The following is a 24,892-nucleotide window of genomic DNA, read 5'->3' on the forward strand; positions in this document are numbered from 1 at the left end:
GCAGGAAACAGTTTTTGGACTCACCATTTCTAATTAAGGGAAAGTGTCTCTCCTCTTCCCATCCACGTGACTAAAGTGCAAGTGCTGCTCTGGGCTGATTCATCTTCTCATGAGTCATCTGCTTAAGTAGTAATGCGAACGGGCTTGCAGGCCAAGTGGTGAGCCTTCTGCAGCACAGCCAGCTTCAGGCAGCTTCCAGAGCACATTTCAACCCTTCTACTGGTCAGTGGGTAGATTTGCCCTGTCTCTCAAGGCCTCGAAATGATCTGCTTGCTGAGTCACTTGTTCATTTAGCATACATTTACTGAGCACCTACTGTGTGCCTGGCCCTGTACCAGGCACCAGAGATTACAGCAATGGCAAAACCACGTCATTCTCAGCCCCGTTTAGCTTACAGTCTACTAGGGAAAAAGGGCACGCATCCACAATCCTGTGAACATTTCTTCACAATTGTAACAAATGTTTCCTAGGAAGGGACCCAGTGACATGCATGTGTGTAACAGGGGTCTGACCAAGACCAAATCAAGGTCTAAAGAATGAACAGGGGTTCACTGGGCCCAGGGCAGCAAAGGAACTTTCAGACCACAGCAGCAGCACGGCAAAGGTCCCATGACTGTGGCAGGGGAGGGAGAGCCAGCAAGGCCCCAGGGAGTGAAAGCCGCCCCGGGACAAGGGAACCGGGGGACCAGAAGCTGGACACAGAGGTGGGGACCAGACCCAGAAAGGTCTCTGAGGCCTGGAAACAGTCTCGTTCCTTCTTCTGAGAACAATTAGATGCTATTGTCTAGTGTGGGAAGGAAACTTGACCAAACATGGGTGTGCAAAGTTTCCCCTGGAGCTGTGGTGATGATGGAGGGAAGGGGATCAGTGTAGGGGAAGTTAGGAAGCAATGAATAGGACCACTACAATGGGGTCCTATTCCTGGGGGAGGCCTCATGGATGTGAAGAGCTGAAAGCCAAAACCAAATATCAAATGACCTCTCAAAAGCATATGGTCAGCATCTCAGGGCACATAAGACCCCAACACTAACCGTCTGCCCATCGGCAGGAGTTCTGCTGGAAAGGCCATACCACCCCACGTGAAGGCCTCAGCCGCCAGGACAAGGAGTTAGGGGGTGAGCTCATTTGAACAGCCCCTGTCCTTGGTGGCTCCCACAGGAGGTAGACAAGCCCCGCAGGCCTAAAGCAAAGAGCAGCCTGACAGTGCACGAGGGGCCCCTTAGGGAGCCTCTGAGATACAGCGTAGCCAAGGAAGGTCAAGACCCCGGAACAGACAGGCCGAGGGTCTGTCTGCAGGGCTGGTGTGGGAGGAGGAGACTGGAGTTGGTGCTGTGAAGAGCCAGGGCTTTGACTCAGACGGCACTGAGTTTGATCCTCCTGCACCCCTTAGTGATGTGACCTCATGCCAGTTACTCGCCCCAGAAAAATGACCCTCCTCCAAGTCCTACCCTTGCTGAAAGAATCAGCTGGGGTGGCCTGTGAGAAGGACCTGCTTAGAGCCTTGTTCCACAAGACACACTCATGAAACAGTAACTACTGTCTCAGTAGCAGGGCCTGAAGAGGTAGGTACAAGACCAGGTCATCCAGAACAGGCTAGAAGCCACTGGCTAATTCCAGCAGGGTAAGGGGAGATGACCTTGGAGGTTGAGCAACGGTATTTCAGGGTGATTGTATTTGTGTATTCATTGGCCAGGCAAAATAGGCCTTTGAAATTTGAGAACAAAAGAAACAAAATTGACCCAAGTGAGGGTGTTTTAAAAGCAGCTATGTCTTATGCGGGATTGGATGGCAGACCTCTCCAAGACTGTGAGCAGCGGAGCAGTCCAAGAATACTCTTCTGGTTTTTTGAAGCCCTATTTCCTATCAAGAGCTCTATTTCCAGCATACTAATGGGCAGAAATCTATTCTGAGGTCTGAGGGCTGCCCAGCATTAGCCAGGAGCTGGGCCTTGGGCAGAGCCCTGGAGAGAGGCATCCTCTGAAGTGGCCTTGCCGCCACCCCTCCTGACACAGCACAGCAGCTGTTGCATGGGCAGGGGTGAGTACTGGCCAAGGCCTTGCTTGTGCCCACCCCACCCCCACCCAAAGGCTGGGCTGGAGAACTTCTTGGGGAGCTGCCTCCTCCATCACATTGAGGCAGTAAACCAGGGATCTTTAGAGGGGAAAGATTCATGTGGGAAATGCAATATTTTCTCTGGAAGGATAAGCTATCCAGGCAGCAATGATGCTAGGGAGGGCTGGGATAGGGGGTGCAGAGGAAATGTTGTGTCACTGGAGAGAGGCACAGTGTTTGTAGATCATCACAGAGCCTTTCTGTGCCCACGCTGGGTGGGGCCCTGGAGGCCCAGAGGCTAATGTGTCTGGTTCTCATGCAACACCTCTTAGAGGAAACAAACATTTTGGTATTCACAACTAGATAGATTACTGAAAAGAAAGAAATGCAGAGTCGGGCCCACTGTCTGTAGGAAAAGCTCCTGCCCTGGCCAGGAGGAAGCTGGTTAAACCATGCAAAGACTCCTGTTGTCTGCCTGGGGAAAGAAAAGACCTCAAGTGTTTCCTGGGGTTTTCTTCTGCAGGTTGGTCAGTTCAGGGACAGGGTGTGGAGTACAACTGGGAGCAGTCAAGGTCTGTGTAATCCCAAGAAGTCTCAGACTCTGAAACTCTAGGCTATGATGAAGAAAAATGAATTGTCAGCAGCCTGTATATTAGGATGGGGGGAAAGGACCACACGCGAATATTTTAAAGCTTCAAACTGACAATATCATGTCTGTTACTTTTGTTTGCAGCTCCATACACTCGTAATTTACCACAGTATAATTTTATACTTCTTTATATGGTGGTTTGATTAATGCCTATTTTCCCCCACTGTCCTTAATGCTCTATGTCTTTCTTCTATTTTATTGCCAGCACCTAACACTGTCCTTGACACATAGCAGCTGCTCAATCAATGTTGAGTTAAAGAATGAGTCAGAAAATAACTCAGTTAGCATCTTAGTAATTTCTTTGCAGTACATATGTGTTGCCAGAAGGTGGCGAAAATACTCAGAGCAGAGAATTTCAAGCTTCAGAGGCAATGGATGCTAAGAATTACATAATGCAACAAATTTGGTTGCTTCATCAAATGTGGAGTTAAGTTTATTTCCTCGGCTAACACTTGATTAAGATAAATCTCAAGGTGTGGCAGAAACGGTCAGACAGAGTTGCATTCAAATCCAGCCTCTGCTGCAGACAGCCAGGAATCTAAGGCAAATGCCTTTGATGTTTCCAGGCTTCCACTTCCTCATCCACAAAATGGGAAGTACAATGTCAGATTTTGTTATGAAAATGAAGTGAGAGAACACTAATACACACACACACACACACACACACACACACACACACACACATATATACATATACATATGAGTGTGTATATATATTTATAATTTTTCAACCTCAAAGTTCTTTGTATCATATTATTTATAAATTATTACTGCCATCAAATATTACTTCCATGTCAAAATTTAATACAAGAATTAAAGAAAAATACATTGAGTTAAAAAGAAATTGAACAAGAGTATGCAAAAAAAGAAAAATACTGTGCTTTTCAGGCCGTCTTGTCCTCCAAGAGAACTGAGTTCAAGACCCTGAATTCTTCCTAAAGAAATTGAAGGGAATGCGGCTTTATTTCTCTGTAATGATCCATCTAGAGTTGAATTATTTAGTCAAAATAAGGAGCATTTCCCTAGTTAGAAAAACTCAAAGCACTCAGACATGATAGGATAAATTTCCTAAAGGAAACAACCCCTCCAGAAATTTGAGGGCTCTTGAGCACACACTCAGTTCTAAAGTAAACATGTTGGTTGTAAAAGTCAGTATATAGACCTTCTGCAAGGCGCATGTAACTTTTATAGCTCAAAATTTACAATCGATTTTTCTCTCAAGGTTTTTTAGACCTAAATTAATTTTTAATATACTGACCTAAGGTGCCCAGTTATTTTTAGATAAAACTGTGAACTATCCCTTAACCTAAAAGTAGGCCGTGAGACATAAGATAGTTAAAGCATTACAGTGCCAGAAACCTACATGAATGGAGGTTTCGTGCCCACTGGTCTCATGCCAACTGCACATAGAAATGCTGGCGGGTAAACAGCACTAAGGGGACTTGGGAACCTGTCCAGGGGCTCGTTCTGCTCCACCAAGTCAGGTTCACAGGTGCCAGCTCCACCCAGGCCCCTAATCACAAGGCAGATGAACACATCAGCCAAAATACCCTCTAGAAAGGGACCAGGACCACTCATGCATAAGGCACAGGAGGAGCAAACTTGCCTATTTAGAAGTTTTCAGGTTCAGCATTGTTTAGTTCAAAACTCAGCACCTGGCAGCATGTCCTCAGGTACCAAGAACCTAAGTAGCATTGGGGGGTGAGGGGCTGGGGTCATGCTGAGCTGTTCAAAGAAGAAGGAAAGCCCCTCCCTCTACAACTCCCTCCTTGAAACTAACAGCTCATTTACTGAGCTTTAGTAATACTTTGCCCTCTCCTCTGTTCTAGTTCTTATCAAGTAACATGACCAAGTCAATTTTGAGTAAAGTCCCCCCATTAACTGTGCAGTCTCGGAACACAGAGACCTCGAGGTATTGTCCTCTGAGTCCATAGCACCCAAGACGAGGCCCGACATGAAAAAGAACGCAGTGAATTTTGATGAATAATGAAAAATGAAGGATAACAGAAGTGAAAGATATGTTTAGGGAATGAGGGAACATAAGAGAACGTTGTCCTTTGTAACCAGGAAATGATATGTTTGATGAAAAAAAGAAGTGGGTCTCAAATGTTTATTTCATGAGATAATAAAATGATTGTTGTCATTTTAAGCCACTAGCTTTTAGGGTGATTTGTTATATAGTAATAGTCTTGGAACAGATCATTGTGCCTAGCAATGGGCACTACCAAAATATAAGTAATGGGTACTTTACTTCTCCTGGAATGTTTGGCTGTTCCCTGGGCCCCATGTATAGAATCCTTCTGTGTTAAAGCATATCTTATGTCTGGAGGGAAATTTTCTACCTTCCAATGTGCTTCTAGGTGCAGGAGGAGTGGGCAGCAGAGCTCTGCAGGATCCAGGGCAGGATGCACAGTGAGAAAGATGGACCGAGGGCTCCTCGAGGCAGATAGCCCAGAGTGGGCAAAGAGGCCATCTGTATGAAGGCTGCTCACCTGGTCTGCTTAGCAGGTGCAAAACTTATGAAGGAATAGGGATATCAATGAGCATCCTCAGTAATCTTCTATAGACCTTGTAGTGCTTGTCTATAGAGCCCAGAACCCAGATTTATTCATCCAGAAACACATACATAACTTCTCTGCTTTAAAATAGCACACGGTTTGTTTTTGGTTGTATTTGGGGCTTTGCAGTTCTTCCTTGTTAATTATCAGAACTACCTGCTGTTTGTGACTGGCCTATGCTTATGTCCAAGGGGACTGAGGCCACTGCCTACTGATTCCCCATGGCCTTCCCTCCTTGTGGTCTCTGCTTCCCTTTCCTCCTTGTGTCCATTCTCTGCCTCCCACACACCCCTGGTGACAGTTGGCTCTGTGAAGAAACCTCTTTATGTTTCTCAAAAATAAGCCCAGTCATGTTCTATTTTTAATGGGTTTTAAATGTCTGTTCTGCAAAAGAAAAGTCCCTGCAAAAAGAAGTTAGAAACTGGAACCTCACCCAGGGAGGGAATAAGTGTGGGACCAGGACGGGGGCTGGTGGCAGGAGAAACCAGGTCCGGGCACCCTCCCTCTGGCCCTACTGGGCAGCGATGAAGCCAGATTCTCATATCTAGAGGAACACGGAAGTTCGTGTAGCACCACTTGTGTGGGGAGAGAAACTGCTGTCTGCCTCAGTCCTGTTCCTGGGGGGAGTGAGCTGAGATGCTGCAACACTAGCGTCAGGTGGTGCTTGTTGACCGACTCCAAGCCCCATCAACTGAAAGCCACGTCACCAGCCTCACCCACAGGAAACAATGAGATGCCTGTACCTGAGCACTGCTGTGAGAAAGCCTCCTCTAATGCCTGCCCTTGGCCTTGACAGTCCGGCCAAACCGCTCTCCAATGGGTGAGGCTCCAACAACGCCCAGGAGCACCTGTGATGCCGTCATTAGGAACCTAACTCGTCGCCCCAATTCCATCCCTTCCCGACACCTGACTGTGTGTGTTCTCCTTTGCAGTTCTTTCCTTATGGAGACGCCTCCAAGTTTGCCCAGCATGCCTTCCGAACCTTCGACAAGAATGGGGACGGCACCATTGACTTCCGAGAGTTCATCTGCGCTCTGTCCATCACCTCCAGGGGCAGCTTTGAGCAGAAGCTGAACTGGGCCTTCAATATGTATGACCTGGATGGTGATGGCAAGATCACCCGAGTGGAGATGCTGGAGATCATCGAGGTGAGGCCCGGGGCGTGGTTGGCGGATGGTGGGCACAGAAGGAGACCCCAGGGCAGCCTCCTAGGTGCAGGCCTTGGTGGCTCCTTCTCTCTCTGCTCAAGCCCTGCCAGCTGCACACCACACCTAGACTTCTCCTGCTTCTGTCCCCACTGCAGCACAGTGCTGGGGAGGTCCCAGAACCAAGCCATGGGGCCCATACTGTCATGACGGTGGCATTGTCATCTGCCATTCACTCACTACCGGATCTCCCATGAACCTGTCTTACTGGGCACACAGGATGTCATGGGCTCAGTTTCTCTGGCACTTGGTGTATCTCTGCTCTGCCTCACTCCAGCTGCACCTAGTGGGGACCCGAGGCTGTCAGGGGCTCCCAGGACATCCTTCCAGGTTCTGATCATTCCACAGCAAGCAGGTTTTGCTCGTTGTGTTTGCGAGTAACGCAGGATTCCTCTGCCACGCCACCCACTGCGTACTGCATTCCCAATGTGAAGGTCTTCTTGGTTTTCTTCTAATGCCCGGTTCCACTTCAGGGACTTCCACTTCCTCTCTCTCTTCCCAGCATGCCCTCCCCTGGCCTCTGGGGGCTCTTCCCTCACTTCACTCCCATCTCTGGTCTTATCCCATCTCCCAGAGAGGACTTCCTTCCTGCATACCTTCCCAAATATGCCCACTCCACCCCCACACCAAAGCAATCTAACCCTTACCAAGAGGGGTTTTGTCCCAACATTTGTCCCTGCCCCAGATTACCTTGTTGAGTGGAATATATGGCAGAATGCAAGATCTGTGAGGAGGCTCTGCCCTCACGGCTGCATGCCCAGAACCCAGACTCAGCCTGGAGCCTGGCAGGCATGCAATAGCGGATGCAATGGTTCAGTAGCTTTCCTCTGACTGACTGTCTTAGCTTTCCTTTGAGTGACTGCACCAGCCACTCTGACCAAGGAGAGAAAGGTACCACTTGCTGAAGGTAGAGCCAGGTGCTCCATCCTGGAACTGGGGGGATGCTCCATCCAGACACTAAGAGCTGAGATCAGGCAGGGTGGATCCCCACAAGAAAATGGGATGATTGCAAGAAACAGAAGCCAAAGCCCCAAGGTCCCACAGGACTCTCACTCTCCTCCCAGCCTGAGAGAGAAGTCACCCATCAACCTGCTGCCTGGGAAGCTGGCCTCGTTCACTTGCACACCCTCTCATTCCACATCTTTAGTCTCTTCTTCTCTGTTGGCTTCTCCCCTTCTATCTTCAGTGCCCACTCCCTTTCAAATATATCCAGCAAACTAACGTCTTAGTTTTTTACTTGTGTTCCCTTCATTCAATTAAATATATATTTTTTTCCAACAAGTTATCAGAAAAGATACTGCACAACAATTCTGAACATGTGGCTTGATTTTCTCATCTTTCTCACTCTTTAATCTTTTGTCCATCTTCCACACTTAACTTGGCTCCCTCCAAAGTCTCTCTATAAGCTCCCTACAGAGTAGGTTTTTCCAAGTTTTTCCTCCTCTTTGACTTCTTGTCATTTCCCCTCATTGGCCACCAAATCCCTTTCTCTCCAAAACTTTTCTCTCTAATCCTTGTCAATGCCCTTCAGCCAAAGTCCCCAAGGACGTACCCACACTTACACAAGTTGACTTTATTACTGCTTGCAGTGAAGGAATCTTGGGGCAATTCAGCAGGAGGGTGTTAGAAAGGACTTCTAGGATCTGGACTTTGGGAGGGTGATTTGGGGAGGGTTCGGAGAAGCAGAGGTTTACTATGGATTGGGTACTGTCAGGGAGTGGGGACACTGCTATGATTAGGTACCCAGGAGGAGGGCACACAGACTGATGCAATGCTCTAACGGGTGAAGAAGCAGTGGTCACTCATCATAGCAGGAAGCAGGGATGCTTGGTGTTTTGTGTCTGTATTCAGACTTAATGACAGAGTGGTCTTGTTTTTGCCTTGCTCCATCATGGTCACTGGCATTTTGTGACATTGGTTATGTTTGGTGTGAGACCTGACTGTGAGGGCTGGGCCAGCTCCCGGCAGCACCGAGGCCCGGTGGGCAGTCCAGGCCGTTTCCTGGCTGTCAGCGGCTGCTTTTCTTTCTCTTAGTTCTTCCACGTTTCTCCCCATCACTTCTAGCTCTTCCTTTCTTCTATTCAGAACTTTTGTGGATTGATTTCTCACCTGATTATGGGTCACATTTTCCTGCTTCATGACACGTGTAATAATTTTTATTGGTTCCTGGACATTATGAGTGTTGCATTATACTGTCTGTATTTTGTTGTCTTCATTTATAGAGTGCTGAGATTAGTTTTGACAGGCAGGTTAGTTATATGTAAATTAGTGTGATCCTTTTGAGGCAGTTTTATAATTTTAAGCTTTTAGAGCAGATGGAGAGTAGGTTTTCTGCAGTGAGTTAGCCCAGTGACCAATTTGTGACCATTTTGGGGTTCTCATTGATTTTCTCATACATTTAGTAAGGTTTCTCTACTCTGGCTGGTGGGAACCAGCCCCGTGTGTGGTGATACTTATTCAGGTATTTAAGTGAAAGAAGACATATCAGAGTATAACTAGACAGAGAATATAAATAGAAAAGAGGTTTCCAGAGGACTGAGGTCCTGGGACAACCTGATGTTTAGAGGTGAGGAACATGAGGCACAATCAGTAAAGGAGATGGAGAAAGAATTGTCAAAAAGGTCAAAGTAAAAAAGGAAAAGTGAGAAGTCCTGGAAGGGAAACACACTGTTTTGTGGGGAAGGAATGGAATGTGCAATCATGTCAAATGCTATTGATAGGAGAAGTAAAAGGAGAAAAGTAATCATTGACAATTGGAATTGGAAACCTGGAGGCCATAGGTGAACTAGCTGAGAATAGTTTCAGAGGAGTTGGTGGCAAAATCCTAATCAGAGCAGCCCAGGAGAATGGGAGTGGAAGAAGTAAAGACAGTGAGTATAGAAAACTCTTGCCAGAAGCTTTGCTTTAAAAAGAAGAAGAATGGACAATAGCCTTCCTGAATGCCAAGGTATTTAGCAAGCTCTTTGCATTAAGAACTAGAATGCTCTGCAAGCCTGTGTGAGCACCAAGAGTTGTTCAGCTTATTGTTCAGAAACTTCTTTGTGAACTTTTATCCTCTGTGAGCAGCCTAGTTTCCAAACATTGAGGAGTCCTCCTAGGCAGATTTCTGAGGCTTTCTTTCTGCCTGGCTCCCTCTCTGGTCCTCTGCCCCGAAATTTCTGGCTATCGTCACCTTCCCCCTCCAATTGTTGTCTCCTCCAGTAGGTGATTCAGCCCTGCTTGGGACCCTTCTCCTTGTGCTGTAGTCCAGGAAGGACTCCGGGCTGAGATCATAGGGTTCATCTACTTTGTTTCCCACCTCTTAGGAATTACAGTCTTGCACTGTCAGTTGTAAAGTCTGAAAACAGCTATTTCATTTATTTTTGTCCAATTTTCTAGTTTACAGTGAAAGGCAAGTCAGTACAGGTCCATCAGGGCTGGGGACCACAGGGGCAGGTTCACACTGAGTTCTGAGTCTGGCATGCCCGGCCTTTGTGATATGTAAGAGTCTGCATCTGAAATGGCCCTTCTTGGTTGTCGTGTTCACAGTCCCAATTGTAGGGCTGTGTCATGGATATGATTAACGAGATCCTGCCATTTTCAGAGTTGCTTCCTGAGGTCCAAGAGGGACTTCTTGTGTTTACATTCTTACTACTCTGACTTTATTAATAGTGCACTTGTTTTGCTGCCTTCATACCCACTGCCTCATGTAAGGGCTTTTGATTTCGCCTTTTAAAGGCCAGGGTGAGAGTGGCAGCTTACATGTGTATGGGCCATTTGTCTCTTTTTAAATTCCAGACAGTACACATTCTCTGCTTTTCCCTTGTGCACCACTCTGGCTACTAGACTAATCAGGACCTTGTCTACCAATTATCCACAAAATGAAATTTCGGAAAGTCTGCCTCTTTTAGAGACAATTTTCTTAAAGTGTTCCATGATACATCAATACCATCTAGCTACAAAAGTAAATACACACAAAATATTTTATCTCAGTGGACATTTTAACTTGTTAAATAAAGCACTTTCTAGTTAGTGGTTTGCTCTGATTGGCATTTCTAAAAACAACTTTATGAGTTATAATTTACAGACCATAAATTCACCGATGTTAAGTGTACAACTTAAATGATTTTTATTAAGTGTACAGAGACATGCAACCATCACCATAATGTAAATTTAAAACATTTTTATTCCCCCAGTTAGATCCCTCATGCCCAAAGGCCTGCTCCCACCCCAGGCTCAGGCAACCAACACATCACTGTGTCTCCATGGATTTGGCTGCCTTTCTGGGCATTTGACACAAATGGAATCACATAACATGTGGCCTTATGTGTCTGGCTTCTTTATATTTTTGAGATTTATCCATGTTGTAGCATATTCATTCTCTTTTGTTGCCAAAATAGTATTTTTTTTTACTGTATAGCTGTATCCTATTTGTTTACAGTTGATGAGCACTTGTGTCATTTCTACATTTTGGCTATTAATAATACTGCTATGAATGTTCTCATGCAAGTCTTTGTATAGATGGGCATTTATTTTTAAGGCACTTTTCTAAGAAAGAAAATAATTTATACTTTGGAAATTCCCTATCAAGAATTAATTGTATACAATTAGTTGGCCTGGATAATTAAAATCTTCTCACTCTATTCTTTAACTTATAAACAGAATCCCTGCTCCACAACTCTCTCTAAACTAACTTCTTGCAGAGTTCAATTTTAATGGTACAACTGGCTTGGTTGTCTTACTAGATTCTAAGTTTCTAATCGGTTGGCCCCACAATTCATCTTTTCCTAAATCCCCAAGGCTAGTGCTTTTTGACTGTTTCCTGCACCTAGATGCAGAATGTTTAAAACTGAATCCATCATGTTCCTCCCGGAACCTATTCCTAATGCATTATTTCTAATCTCACCATTGAGCCACCCTTTCTAACCACTTCCTCCAGCCAAAAACCTGGAAACCACCCCAAATTCTTCTATATCCATTGATCACAAGACTCACCCATATTTGATTATGTCATCTCTTATTCAATAGCATTTAAGGAGTTATTTGAATTAAAGTTAAATTCTTTATCCTATCCTAGGAAAACTCTGTGATCTGCTTCTCATTTCCCTCTCTCCAGCTTCATCTTTCAACACTTCACCTGGCCCTCCCTCCTACTGCCCCTTACCCCACATCCCACGCTCCAGCAGCTAAAGCTTTTTCATTTGATCAGTGTTTATTGAGATCTATGATGTGCCAGGCATCATACCAAGCCCTGGACTTACAGGAGCACGTGGTTCCTAGCTCCATAGAATGTACTCTTTAGTGGGGAAGACAAAGCAGTTATTTTAATAAAGGTGAGATGTATTCTGATGGGGGAAATGGTATGGGTTGTCACAGAAACTTGCAGCACAAGGAGTGAAACTCCTCTGGGGAAGGGGAAGCTGAGGCTTGGAGGATGGGTGGGATCCCGTCAGGTGAAAGGGAGGCAAGAAGAGCTCTCTGTCCTCCTGGGTTTCTGGTAATATCACCTACAATGCTCTTTTCCCCAAGGCTATCTACAAAATGGTAGGCACTGTGATCATGATGAAAATGAATGAGGATGGCCTGACGCCTGAGCAGCGAGTAGACAAGATTTTCAGCAAGATGGATAAGAACAAAGATGACCAGATTACACTGGATGAATTCAAAGAAGCTGCAAAGAGCGACCCTTCCATTGTATTACTTCTGCAGTGCGACATCCAGAAATGAGCTGATGTCAATGCTATGGACTGCACAAAAGTCTCAATGTTCCATTCAGTCTGCAGCTATTCACACACACACACACACACACACACACACACACACACACACAAATATTGCTTGGACTACCTATAAATGGACTTGCTTCTTGTGTTTGAAACACTTGTGTGCATGAGAATGTCATTTGCTAATGAATTTTAAAAGCATATATAAAACAAAACAAACAACCTGCCACAATGTGATATGTGTAATATCATTTCATAAAAATCCCTCTTCCTCCAAAGCCTGGGCAGAAATGTGCTGCAAAGAGTTATATGATTTCTTGTTCATGTTTTGCTAATGCTCGTATCTCCTTGATTACATAATGTTAGTAGCACTGAGACCCCCACAGTAATGTAACTTAATTATAAGCTATGTCACTACCCTCCTGTAAAATAGTATTGGACAGACACAGAGGGACCCTTGGCTCCTGTGTCTGGTCCACACACCACAAGAGCTTGTATTATCAGTGAATATCAATGTACTACATTTGCATGCCTTTTGGGTTTGCCTTAATTCTTACCTCATTTGCATCCTATCGATCTGGAAAGAGCTGTTTTGGATGAATGCAGTATAAAATGTAAAAACCCTGCTAAATAACTTATTGATTAAGTATATCTATCTATATATATACATATACACAAAGATATTATTTATCGAAAGTAAAAAAGATGGAAGTGTATTGGTTTCTGTTTGAATTTTCAAAGGCTTCCAATGTGGTGGCAATAAATGTCCCAAATAAATTTATAACAATTGATTTTCCCCCAATTCTTATTTTATAATTTTAAAATTGCAGCAGATGCTAGCAACAACTTACTAAATCTATTCTTAAATATACAACTTTGGAATTTGAAGAATTAATGACAACAAAAGGGAAAAAAGCAACTTTCCAACTTTTCATCCAGGCTCCCAAAAGAGGGACAATGAACATGGCATGTGAAAAGTAAAACAGATTTGTTCATTCCGAAAAAAAAAAATGTTCATTCTATGACAATAAATTTTATCTCAGTGTGACTTTGGTGCTAACAATGTATGTTCAATGCAACTATGTGGAGCTGCACACACACAGTAGGTAGGCTGCAGGTGTCCCCCAACATAAGTCAGTAGGAAAGAAGACGTCTGTCTTCCCAAATCTAAAGTAGGCAAAAAATAACAGAAGTAGTTATTTTTAATAACAGAACAGAACTCTGACTCTTTTGATCTTGAAGGAGGCAGAAGAGATGCCATCAAAACCTCTAAAAGCAGGTTTGCATTTTCAGAACATGCCCCCCTAGAGAGTTGAGTTTTTTACACAGCACTGCCCGATAGTACTTTCTCTGATGATGGGAAGGTCTACATCTGCACAGCACACTAGCTACAACTGCACATATGGCTATTGAGCACTTCAAGTATGGCTAGCATGACTAAGGAACTGAATTTTATAGTGTAATTAAATGTAATTCGCCACATATAGCTAATGGCTTTAGTAACAGACAGTTTAGTGCTATATTATTTATTCAAGTACTTTTTATCAAATTCGTTTTTTTACCATTCTTTATTTGTCTTAGGATTATTACATAACACTCAACTAGGGTCTAATGATTCTATTCATTCATTTAACAAGAAATGGTGACCTCATTACGAACATTTAGGACACCAGTGGTCCCGAAACACTGATAGAACCAAAATTCTGCCCTGAGAAGATAGTCCTACATGTGAATAGAATGCCCTAATACCCTTCACCCTTGTGCATGGTGAGCCCAAACTATAGGCAGGGAGAGATCAGGGAGGCTCAGTACATCTCAAGACTCCTTCCTCACTAAGTGAGGACGGGTAGGTGAGGAGCTGTGGAGTGGCTTCAGAATAGCACCCGGTTAAACCAGGCCCTGAGTAATTCATTCATAACAATTCTTCATTGGTCACCTACTGTGCACCTAACATCATTCTTGTGTGGAGAGGGACACATACTAAATACACACACAGACAAATGCCAAATTATAATACCTATGAAGAAGAGCAGGGCAGGATAACAAGGAGGAGAGTGACAGGATACTTTGGTGGCCCTTCCCCATAGGCTGGTGAGGTGACATCTGAAGTAAGACCTTCATGAAAGGAAGTGAACTGTATCTGGGGCACTTATGGAAAACAAACCCTCTAGCAGACTCACTGTTTTTTTTTTTTTTTAATAAATAAAATGTAGAAGCTGGGCCAGCAAGCAAACATCTTGTTATTTGCCTAACTAAGTCCCTGCTGCTGTGAGAGTGTGGACTGGTGCAGTGACCCTGGAGAGATGGCCAGCAGCAGGTAGCTACAAGGATACTATTCCCTCTGTCCCAGCATTCCCACTCCAGGTGTATTATCCCAAGAAACTCCCACTGAGGGCTACAAGGGGACATGTCCCAGGATGGTTGCGAGGTGGGTATTGGAGGCAATCTAGCAGTTTATCGCTAGAGAAATAGGTAAGGAAAATATGGTGGATACATCCTATGGCACGCTACACAGCAGCTGGAAACAACAGACCAATGGACACAGCGACATGGACATTTAAAAAATGCTGAATGGGGGAAAAAAAGCAAAATATATTTCCCAGTGTTATACTCATAAATAAATGAAAGATGCGTTCTCACAAAAGAACTCTAAGGTCACATAAAATAAAAGGAAATATCACATTATAATGGTTTCTATAGGATTGGGTGGTGATGGGAGTGGGCTGTTACTATTGCTCCGTAACAACCTACCCCCAAACCCAGTGGCTTAAAATGAAAACAATCATTTTATTATTCTTCCTGGCTTCTGTGGGCCAGAAAATTGAAAAGGAAGGGCTCAAATGGATGATTGCGCCTCGTGGTCTCTCATGCAGTTGCAGTCAGGTGGCAGCTGGAGCTGAAATGGGCCTGGAGCAGCTGGGGACTGATTGGGGATTGCTGCGCTTGCAGTCTCAGGAGGAGTCATATTACTTACACAGGGACTCTGGTCTCCAGCACAAGTATTCATGCAAAGTTGGAAGTTTTATCATTTTTTCTGACCTAGCCTCTGAGGTCACGAAGTATCACTTCCACAGTATTCTACTGGTAACAAGCAAGCCACTAGCCCATCCACATTCAAGAAGGGAATCAGACTCCATCTCTTGATGGGGTGAGGCAAGGTTCTAGAAGAATTATGTGGCATAAAAGATACTGTTGCCATCATCTTTGGAAAACAATCTGCTACAATCTACCTTGCCACAGTTCACATCGTTTCCCATGCAAGATTGTTTATCCCCTCCCAAGAAACCACAGAAGTCTCATACCATTATGACTTCAGGGTCAGGCTTGAAGCCCAAGATCTCATCATATAAAGCTCCTCAGATGTGGTTCTTCAATTATAGCACACTGAGTCACATTCTTCATGATCCAAAGGCTTGTGAAATAGAGAATGATCTCCTCTCTTCCCTTCCACATGCAATATGCAGTGGTGGTACAGGCTTAGAATAACCGCAATAGACACACTGTCCAAAAAGGGGGAAAGGGAAAGCACATGGCAATCTCTGGTCTATGGCAATTCTGAAATCCAGCCAGGTACACCCTGTAAGGTCCTTGACTAGGGTTTGGTCCTACTCTCTGGGGGTTTCTCTCCGTGATTCTTCACGCTGCTTTCTGTGCTTGTTTCTACCCTCTGGGCCATCCTTTCTTTTTCATTAAAAAAAAAAAAAAATTGTGTTTACCGCTGAGTAGTTTTCTCAATCTACTGCCTGCCTACACAATTTCAGGAGTAGAAAGACTCTTCATTTTGTACTGTCTCTTTGTCTTTCGGTCTAAGCTGACGTTCTTTTAAAAACCTTACGGGTTTCTCAAGTGTCAGTTTATGAAATCCACTCCATCAGCAGAGGCTCATTGTGAGAACACCCCTAATAATCAGAGAAGCCCTACTGTGTAATGGAGGGAACCCGAAAGGCACATCTTTAGAAGGCAGACTGCAGCCTGTCTGAAAAGGTCTAAAAACACTGCCTTAGATCTTTCTGAGGTCCTCACAGAGGACCTTACAGTCCCATCCTGGATTTGACTTTTGCACTGAAGCCATTTCGTATTTGAAAATCAGTTTTCACCTTGAAGAGAGTCTGGGAATGAGAAATAGTCTCACCTCCTTTATATATAATTGCTTTTCTTCATTCATCTCTCTTCTCACATTGTGTCACAGGCAGCAAAGAGCAGCCAAGGGGTCCTTTTCATACTTTGTCTAGACATCTGCTTGGCTAGATCACCTTACTGATTGGGTACATCACCTATTTTCCATGTTACCATGGCATCAGTGTTGCCAAATACCTTTTCTCCCACTCTCAATTCCTTCAGCTCTCCCCAAAAACATCCTTGAGACTTCAGGATTCTGCTAACAGCTTCTGCCAAGGCCCTTTAGATTCATGAACAGTCTCCTCGAGGCCTTTCCACCCAGTGCCACATAGCTTATTTTTATTTTGGTACTTATACTTCCAGATACCAGTTACTATCACTGTATAACAAATCACTACAAAGTTGAGTGACCTAAAACGATTACTGAATTATCTCTGAGTTTTTGTGGGCCATGAATTCTCAAATGATTCACTTGGGCAGCCTGGCTTGGGACCTCTCAGGTAGTTATAGGGAGATGGTGAAATAGAGGGTCTGGAGCAACCGAGGGCTGGCAGGGCATCTCTCGCTGTCCATGCAGCCTCAGGGTTTCTTCACACGGGCTAGTTTAGGCTTTCTCATTGTGGCAGCCTCAGGGAAGTCAGACTGCCTCCACGCCAGCACAGGGCTCCAGCATGGGTATTCCAGACTCAAGGCAGGACCTTTCATTCCTTTTCATTGCCTTTCTGGCCCAGCCTTGGGAATTACAAAGTATCATTTTTACTGCATTCTGTTGGTTATAAGAGAGTTACAAATCTAACCAGATTAAGAAGAGAATCAGACTCTATAAGGCAACGTTCTGGGAGAACATGGGAGGGATTTATCCCTATGGCCGTCTTTGGAAAATACAGCCTGTTACAGTGGATAAAGAATGAAGATAAAAGGAAATAAATAATTGCTGCATGCCCCAATGCTGAAGGTAGCCATTAGCTGATGTGCACATTTAACTAAACCCTCTGCAGTTGAGTTCCATTTAAACACACATTGTATCTCAGCAACCTGAATCCTCGCTACCTTGATATCCTAACCAGCTACTGCGGTTCCTTCAGAAAGGACTAACTGCGCGGGCTTCCTTTAATCAAGTAGTCCTGGGTTCTACTGGTTCTAGCTTACACTCAACTGCCATTTTAATTACCATGTTAATTAGCTGTTTAAGCCCTGCTGCTGTTCTGAAGGGAAAAGGCCCCCAAGTGTCCTTTTTATTTTTTTCAGTCTTGCTCTGTCACCCAGGCTGGAGCACAGTGGCACAATATCGGCTTCCTACAAACTCCACCTCCCGGTTCAAGAGATTCTCCCACCTCAGCCTCCTGAGTAGCTGGGATTACAGGCATACGCCACCATGCCTGGCTAATTTTTGTATTTTTAGTAGCAACAGGGTTTCACATGTTGGCCAGGCTGGTCTCAAACTCCTGACCTCAAGTGATCTGCCCGCCTCAGCCTCCCAAAGTGCTGGGATTACAGGCGTGAGCCACCACGCCTGGCCAACTCCCCAAGTGTCTGATTTTCTATACTTTGTCTAGCCTCAACTCTTTCTGCATTTAGAAGTCCTAAGTTTCCATATTTCCTCTCATTCTGTAAATAACTCTAAACTATTTTAAAAGGGAAATCATACTGCTTTAAGGCTTCATTTTTCCTGTAATTCATTCATTCAGGGTTACAGGCTCTGATGAATATAAACTAGTTTCTTAGAGGCCAGATGCTTATTTCTTCCACACAGTTGGAAGTCACATCAAGAAGTAAAGCACAGGCCTAAACAGACGTCTTCAGAGAGCCTCATGGCAAAGGATGTACAGGGGTGTAGCATGAAATGGTCAATCATAGCTTCTAAGTAAAATGACAAACTGTTTCCTGAGCTTCTTTTTCGAAAACAATTAAGTTTCCCACATAGTTTGGGCATGCAATTTGATTTTTTTTCCAGCATTTTGCAGGTCTTCAGTATCCTAAGTCATAGTATTATTTTCCAAGTTCTTACATTTACCAATGTAAAGTTACCCATCAAGTACGTGATTAACTAGCTGGTTAGTATCTACACAGTTATCTCAAGGTTGCATATTCAGCCCAGAGCTTTCGTCTCTCCACAGGGCAGTCCGTTACTCCCTCCACTTCTGCATTGTTCCTGCCTCTGTGAATGAATCATTGTTCATCCAGCTATTCAGGCCTCAGGCCCCAAGAAAATTATCCTTGATTCCTCTCTCACAACTCCAGTATTCTCATCAGTAAGTCTTGCTGCCTCTCTATTTCAAATCTGAATGTTTCTGTCTCCACCACCTTACTCCAAGTCACCATGACCCCTTACCTGGAGCACTGCAAGTCTCCAAATTGCTCATACTCTTTCCATGTTTGCTCCACTTTATCTATTCACACAGCAGCCAAAGGATTCTTTTAAAATGCATACACCAGGTCTGTATAATTTAAGGCCCATAATTTAAGGGCCTCAAATGATCTCGGTCTGCCTACCTCTGAAGTTCACCCCCTACCAATCCTCCTTCCTCACTAAGCTCTATCAACACTGGCCTTACAATTCCTAGACGTGAAGTTCATTCTTATCTCAAGCCCCACGCACTCATTTCTTCTGCCTGGAACCTTTGCCTTGCACGTTTTCCTCCTCACAGCTTGTTCTATCACTTGTTTCAGGCCTCTGCTCAAATATTGCCTTCTGTAGCCTTGACACTCCATTCAAAATACTGACTGGGTGCAGTGGTTCATGCCTGTAATCCCAGCACTTTGGGAGGCCAAGGCAGGCAGATCACCTGAGGTCAGGAGTTCGAGACCAGCCTGGCCAACATGGTGAAACCCTGTATCTACTAAAAATATAAAATTAGCTGGGTGTGGTGGCGTGCACCTATAATCCCAGCTAGTCAGGAGGCTGAGGCAGGAGAATCACTGGAACCCGGGGGGCAGAGGCTGCAGTGAGCCAAGATTGCACCACTGCACTCCAGCCTGGGTGACAAAGCAAGACTCTGTCTCAAACAAACAAACAAAAAAACCCAGTCCTCTCTGCCCTTTCAAATCCTTACACTGCTTTATTATTATTCATAAGAATGACCAGTCACTAAGATTATGTACGGTATTGCTGTGTCTAACTAGATTTCAAACTCCGTGAGGACAGATTTAGTATTTTAAGTATGTGTATAGCATTTTAAATACTACAGTCTTCCCAGTAATTAAAATAGTCCCTAGCTCATGGTGGGAACTTAATCATTTTTTAATGAATTAATCTCTACATTTCCAAACTGGAGAAAAATTAGGCAGAAAAAGCCCCGCTAAGCTTGCTATAATTAGTGAGTACACTCAGGCCACTCCTGTTTCCATGGATTCTATCCAGATGCCAATGCCAAAATTAACATGCTAACTATCAATATTATATATGCTTTAGAAAACTTCATTTGCTGACTCAAAGAAACAGCTTATTTATATCCACATTATTACTTTGCCAACCCTTAAACAACAAAACCTGTTCCTATAAATATTTTGATATATCTTCAAGTCCATGGGCATTCAGTTCAAGCCATGAAACATTGGTAACTACACTTTTAGGACTGCAAATTTCAAACCAAGTTCTGAAAATCTGAACTGGTCAAAGTAGAAGGCATATATGTAGATGCACAGTTAAGTCATAAATGTAACCAAAAAAGTATTGCCCCAGCAAAAGTTTATAAACATTTTCTCCCCCACACTCTGCATCTAGTTTGCACTCAGAACTTTTAATCAGATATTCTAGACCGCTTGGTTTTCGTCAGAGTCGGCAATGTTTCTAATCCAATTCATGACTACCAGTCAACAGCTTTCTACACAGAATGTAATCATTTTGGTCCCATAAACAGACATGAGGAAGACATGTCCCCCTGCCCCCGCAAAAAAAAAGCACTAGGAAATGGAAGAAATGAGACATAAAGATTTGGAAAATATTTAAGAAGGCAATTACTGAATCTTTAGTGTTGATCACTAATTTGAGTAACTATATTATTTATACTTTGGTTTATGAAAACTCATCACATTTGTCACTTTAAGAATGATTTTAATCATTTCTACTCCCAAAGATTTGAGAAGGTAAGATTTAAGATCCAAGTAAGCCTTTATTATTTTCTGGAACTGCATTCAGTGATAACTGCACTGATGACAAACTAGGGGCTGAAGAGCCACCTGTATGATGTACTTAGGTCACGATTCATAGAGGATCAATTTAGTCAATTACTTTCCCTAATTCACAAAAGCATGACCTTAATACATATAAATTTTAAGTTTTATTTTTAGAAGTTACACATATTTTAAAAGAACAATTTTTTATTCTTTCATTCTTGTAATATTATTACTACTTAGAACATTAAAGGAAGATATTTTCACTTATGATAGTTGAAACCAAAACTTTGTGAGGCCAAAGCAATGAATAATCTTCAATTCAACAAGAGATGCTGGGATACCTGACGATTATGTTTCCCGTTCTGTATTAAAGAGCACAACATTCAAAACTATAACAAAATTCAGACATTAGTTCCTTAGCTAATAAAAGTTTATGCATTTGGTATACTCTACTTCATTTTTAATTTGGAAAAGCACATGTTAAAAATAGTTTTAATACAAAGGCATTATAAGTGTAAATTTAAAAATCAGACTTTGTATGATCGGTGAGAAATGTTTAAAATATTCAGCACACGCTTTCCTCCTCCTGGAAATTCTCAGATTAGAAAGCCCAAGTTTTTGAACTTCTCATTTGGCAACAAACCTCAATTTAAGACTAAAGTATCTTAAACTTCTTCCTCTACCAAAAACACAAACAAAGTCCAGTTTTCCTCAATAACTAGAGAACAGTCCCTGCTCTTAATATACTGCCCTTTATCTGACAATAGTTCAATTTCATATTTATTCTAATATTTATTGCTACTAATGTAAGGAATGCTTCTTGATATCCAATACATTCTTAAAAAGTTTAGCATGAATCCTAGTATCAAACGAAGAATACAGGGAGCAATAAAATTCATGTTTTCTAAAATAAAAAGTTCATAAATATCATTTTTTACAATAACTATATTTGATCACTCTAAGCAGCACATTTTTTAACACCCCTAAATTAGGATGTCTTAGAATTGATGTCAGCTCACCATCAACTGCATGGCCGCAGGCTCCTGAAGCCACGAGCTACTCTCCTGCTCCATGAGGATCCACACTCCACTCCCAGTCTTCCCAGCCCTTCTCCCAGCCTGGTCTGCACAGTCCCTCCAGCCTGTGTCCTCTCAGCTGAGGACAAGCCTGAACAGTCCCTGGACTGCAAACTGAGGGCTTTTAAACCAGGCAAGCATGCTGGAGGTTAGAGTGAAAAACTGCATCATTATCCAGTTCTGATACTGGTTACAAGCTCTTGGTAGGGTGGACAATTAAAGGACTGAGAAAAAGGCATGTGTAGAAGTTGGCAAAGCTTCAGTGCTCCGTACAAGTGTCTTACTGCCCTTGCACCCCACCCTCTGCAATGAGAAATCCCTCCCTTCATCCATTTTTGGTAACTATAGAATGTAAATATCTGGAAAAGCAAAACTAAATATAATCAGGTGCTCAAACTTTTATTTTCTTACAAAATGCTATAGAAATGAACCCAAACTAAACAGATATGTACATGTATATATGTACAAAATTTTACTTCTGAAAAAGAATCTATAAAAATAGATGGTATAAAAAAACTTAAAAAGATTTAAAACCAATACTATGAAATTAATTTTCTTAAAGTAATAGTAATCTTAAATTGCTGGTTGTAGTTGGTTTTCTAGGCTTATTTATACGTTTGATTGTGGTTGGATATATAAAGGAGTTTCTTTCATTTCAGAATGCCTCTAGTCTCATTTTATTATATTAAAGAGTTCAGAATTTTTTTTCCCTTCACAAATCCTTCAACATCAGGACAAGGCATGTTAAGTTACAAATCAACTTTGGTCATCATCTTCTTCTTGAGTCACAGGTCTGAAAGGCAATGTAGTTTGTCCTCTTTCAGGATCAGACATTCGGAGAATTCTTATCAGTTTACTGGAGGGAAGTGAACTAGAAGAAGCAAAACCAATTACTCAAATTTCCAAGAAACGTTTTACCAATTAAAAAAAATTCTAATATTACCTCATGAAAATATAAAGCTAAATATCTGGCTATTATCTGGGATATATCTAATATCTAGAGTTCTAGGAGGAACATTATTTGCAATAAGGAAATAATTTGTTTTCAATTTTAAAAATTAACTTCTTGCTAGATCCCATGGGTTTTCAGTTGGAGGAAAAGAAAATGAAAGAGATTTATATATCAACTATTTTAAATCTCTGTTATTGTCTAGCAAGATAGGAGTTACCTGAATATTCCCAACCACAAATTTAGATCTGCATATAATCACATGGCCACTTTAGAGACAGAATATTAACTCTAAGTGACATAGTGCTTGACACATTGTAGGCACCCAATAAATACTGACTGACAGCAGAGTACAGCTCTTTGTTTAGAAAGATTGACATTTGTAAGTCACCAAGAGAAAAGAGGCAAGATTAGGGAAATCATAAATCATTTTAGTCCAAACAGAATTACTAAAATTATATTACTTTAGTTTGTCATGATAACTACAAAGAAGCAGACTCAAAACAGAATAGTAACAACTTGCTTCAGTTATGAAAGGGAAGTAATACAAGTAAAATTTTAAATATCTCGAAAAGAGAAAAACATCCCAAATCTCCTGAAGTAGTAGGGGAGCTAATTTTTATTTTCATTGGTCTTGTATGTATTTGTATTTTAAAAATTAAAATTGTAAAAGATTTCTTTCCCCTTTTTATATACTTGATATGTATCTAGAAAGTTTTTAAAAGTTACCTCATGCTCTGAGGTGTGAGCAAGATAAACTGTCTAAAACGCTGGGAATCTGCCATCTTCAGTATCAAGTCCATGGCAATTCTCCTATTAACCATATCCTGAAAAACAAGGAAAAAAGTTAGGATTGCTATTGTGTAAGTCACATTTCTGCAAAAGCAGCATTCTGTGGGCTGATACAAGCTCCTGGATTTTCATCCCGGGATCAGTCATTACATTATCTATGATGTCCAAGAAATCTATTATACTGGAAAAGAAATGCCAGAAACTATTAGGAGAAAATTGGCTGGGTGCAGTGGCTCATGTTTGTAATCCCAATGCTTTGAGAGGTGGAGGTGACAGGATCAATTGAGGTCAGGAGTTCGAGACCAGCCTGGACATAATAGCGAGACCCTGTCTCTACCAAAAAAAAAAAAAAAAAAAAAAGTTGGGCATGGTGGTGCATGCCTGTCATCCTAGCTACTTGGGAGGCCAAGGCAGGAGGATCACTTGAGCCCAGGAACTCAAGGGTATAGTAAGCTATGACTGCACCATTGCACTCTAGCCTGAATGACAGAGTGAAACCCCATCTCTAAGGGAAAAAAGAGAAACTCTTAGGGGACAATAATTGAATAAATATGTCTTTCAGGTAATTTCTATAGTCAAAATATTTGTATGCATGGCCCCCTCCCTCAAATACGTGTAGCAATTGAAATAATCAGAAAATATTCTCCTGACACAACTAAATGTTAGAGAATAAATCTAATTTGTACAGTAATGGTTAATGAGTCAGGGTAATGGTAACAAAAGTGGCTAGTCTCAAATTCATTAAGTCTCTCAAATTTTCCCTCAATGATAAAGGTTAAGTTTTAAAAACTCTTCCTCTCCCCATTACCTCTACCATTTGTACAATGTAAACCAATTTGAACTTACAGACCAATTTCTCGATTATATCTTTAAATAAGTTACATAGCACAACAGGGTATAGAAAAAGAATAATGCTTAGTTATAATAGGTTTTGGGATTAAATGATCTAGACCTGTGGCTACATTTTTTGAGTTAAGTAATAGTAAAAGAAAATCAAAGTGTTCCTCAATCCCCTTGAAAATTCCTAAAAGTTGAAATCATTGACACATGAACCCGTATATTTTAAAGGTCTTAATTTAATACTATATGTGGTGCCGGGCGCAGCAGCTCATGCCTGTAATCCCAGCACTTTGGGAGATTGAGGCGGGTGGACCACTTGAGGCCAGGAGCTCGAGATCAGCCTGGCCAATACGGCAAAACCCAGTCTCTACAAAAAATACAAAAATTAGCCAGGCATGGTGGTGCACACCTGTAATCCCAGCTACTCAGGTGGCTGAGTCACAAGGATCAATTGAATCCAGGAGGCGGAGGTCGCAGTGAGCTGAGATCACGCCACTGCACTCCAGCCTGGGCGACACAATGAGACTGTGTCCTGAAAAAAATAAGTAAATAAATAAAAAATAAAACTGTATGTGGCAATACAGCATGGTGATTTAGAACAAGGGCTGTGGAGTCAAAATGGGATACAGCTCCCGGCTATATTGCTCAATGGCTCTGATTATAAAAATTCCATCAGGCATATCTGCTGTGAGAGGCCTATTATTTTATAACAAAACTGCCAAAGTACCAAAAAAAAAATTTGTTTTCCTTGGATTAGCTCACAGAACTTGGATACATTCTTCTGAATAATTTCATTGGGGCAAAGTGCCATTCTGATTAAGAAGCTCTAAGTTT

At 42.5% G+C, this 24,892-nt stretch overlaps 2 protein-coding genes across 7 annotated transcripts in view; one reads left to right on the plus strand and one right to left on the minus strand.

The window, feature by feature from the left end:
• VSNL1 (visinin like 1) overlaps positions 1 to 13,214 on the plus strand; it is a 115,249-nt gene extending 102,035 nt beyond the window's left edge. The window contains exons 3-4 of the mRNA XM_032172280.2: positions 6,192 to 6,407; positions 11,973 to 13,214. Coding sequence (XP_032028171.1) covers positions 6,192 to 6,407; positions 11,973 to 12,170 — 414 coding nt within the window. The 3' untranslated portion in view covers positions 12,171 to 13,214. The remainder of the gene's footprint in view (positions 1 to 6,191; positions 6,408 to 11,972) is intronic.
• The window catches only part of SMC6 (structural maintenance of chromosomes 6), a 158,544-nt gene that overhangs the window by 25,152 nt on the left and 108,500 nt on the right, over positions 1 to 24,892 (minus strand). For 4 of the 6 annotated variants that reach the window (XM_058427001.1, XM_058427003.1, XM_032172282.2 and 1 more), the window contains 2 exons: positions 23,156 to 23,253; positions 19,181 to 22,348 (listed from right to left, as the gene is read on the minus strand). In XM_058427001.1, coding sequence (XP_058282984.1) covers positions 22,234 to 22,348; positions 23,156 to 23,253 — 213 coding nt within the window. In that variant the 3' untranslated portion in view covers positions 19,181 to 22,233. Of the gene's footprint in view, positions 1 to 19,180; positions 22,349 to 23,155; positions 23,254 to 24,892 lie in introns of those variants that run through there. The other 2 variants (XR_009209497.1, XM_032172283.2) reach the window with 2 other exon arrangements.

The sequence above is a fragment of the Hylobates moloch genome, unplaced genomic scaffold (genome assembly GCF_009828535.3).
Source record: "Hylobates moloch isolate HMO894 unplaced genomic scaffold, HMol_V3 SCAFFOLD_13, whole genome shotgun sequence".
Taxonomy (NCBI): Eukaryota; Metazoa; Chordata; class Mammalia; order Primates; family Hylobatidae; genus Hylobates; species Hylobates moloch.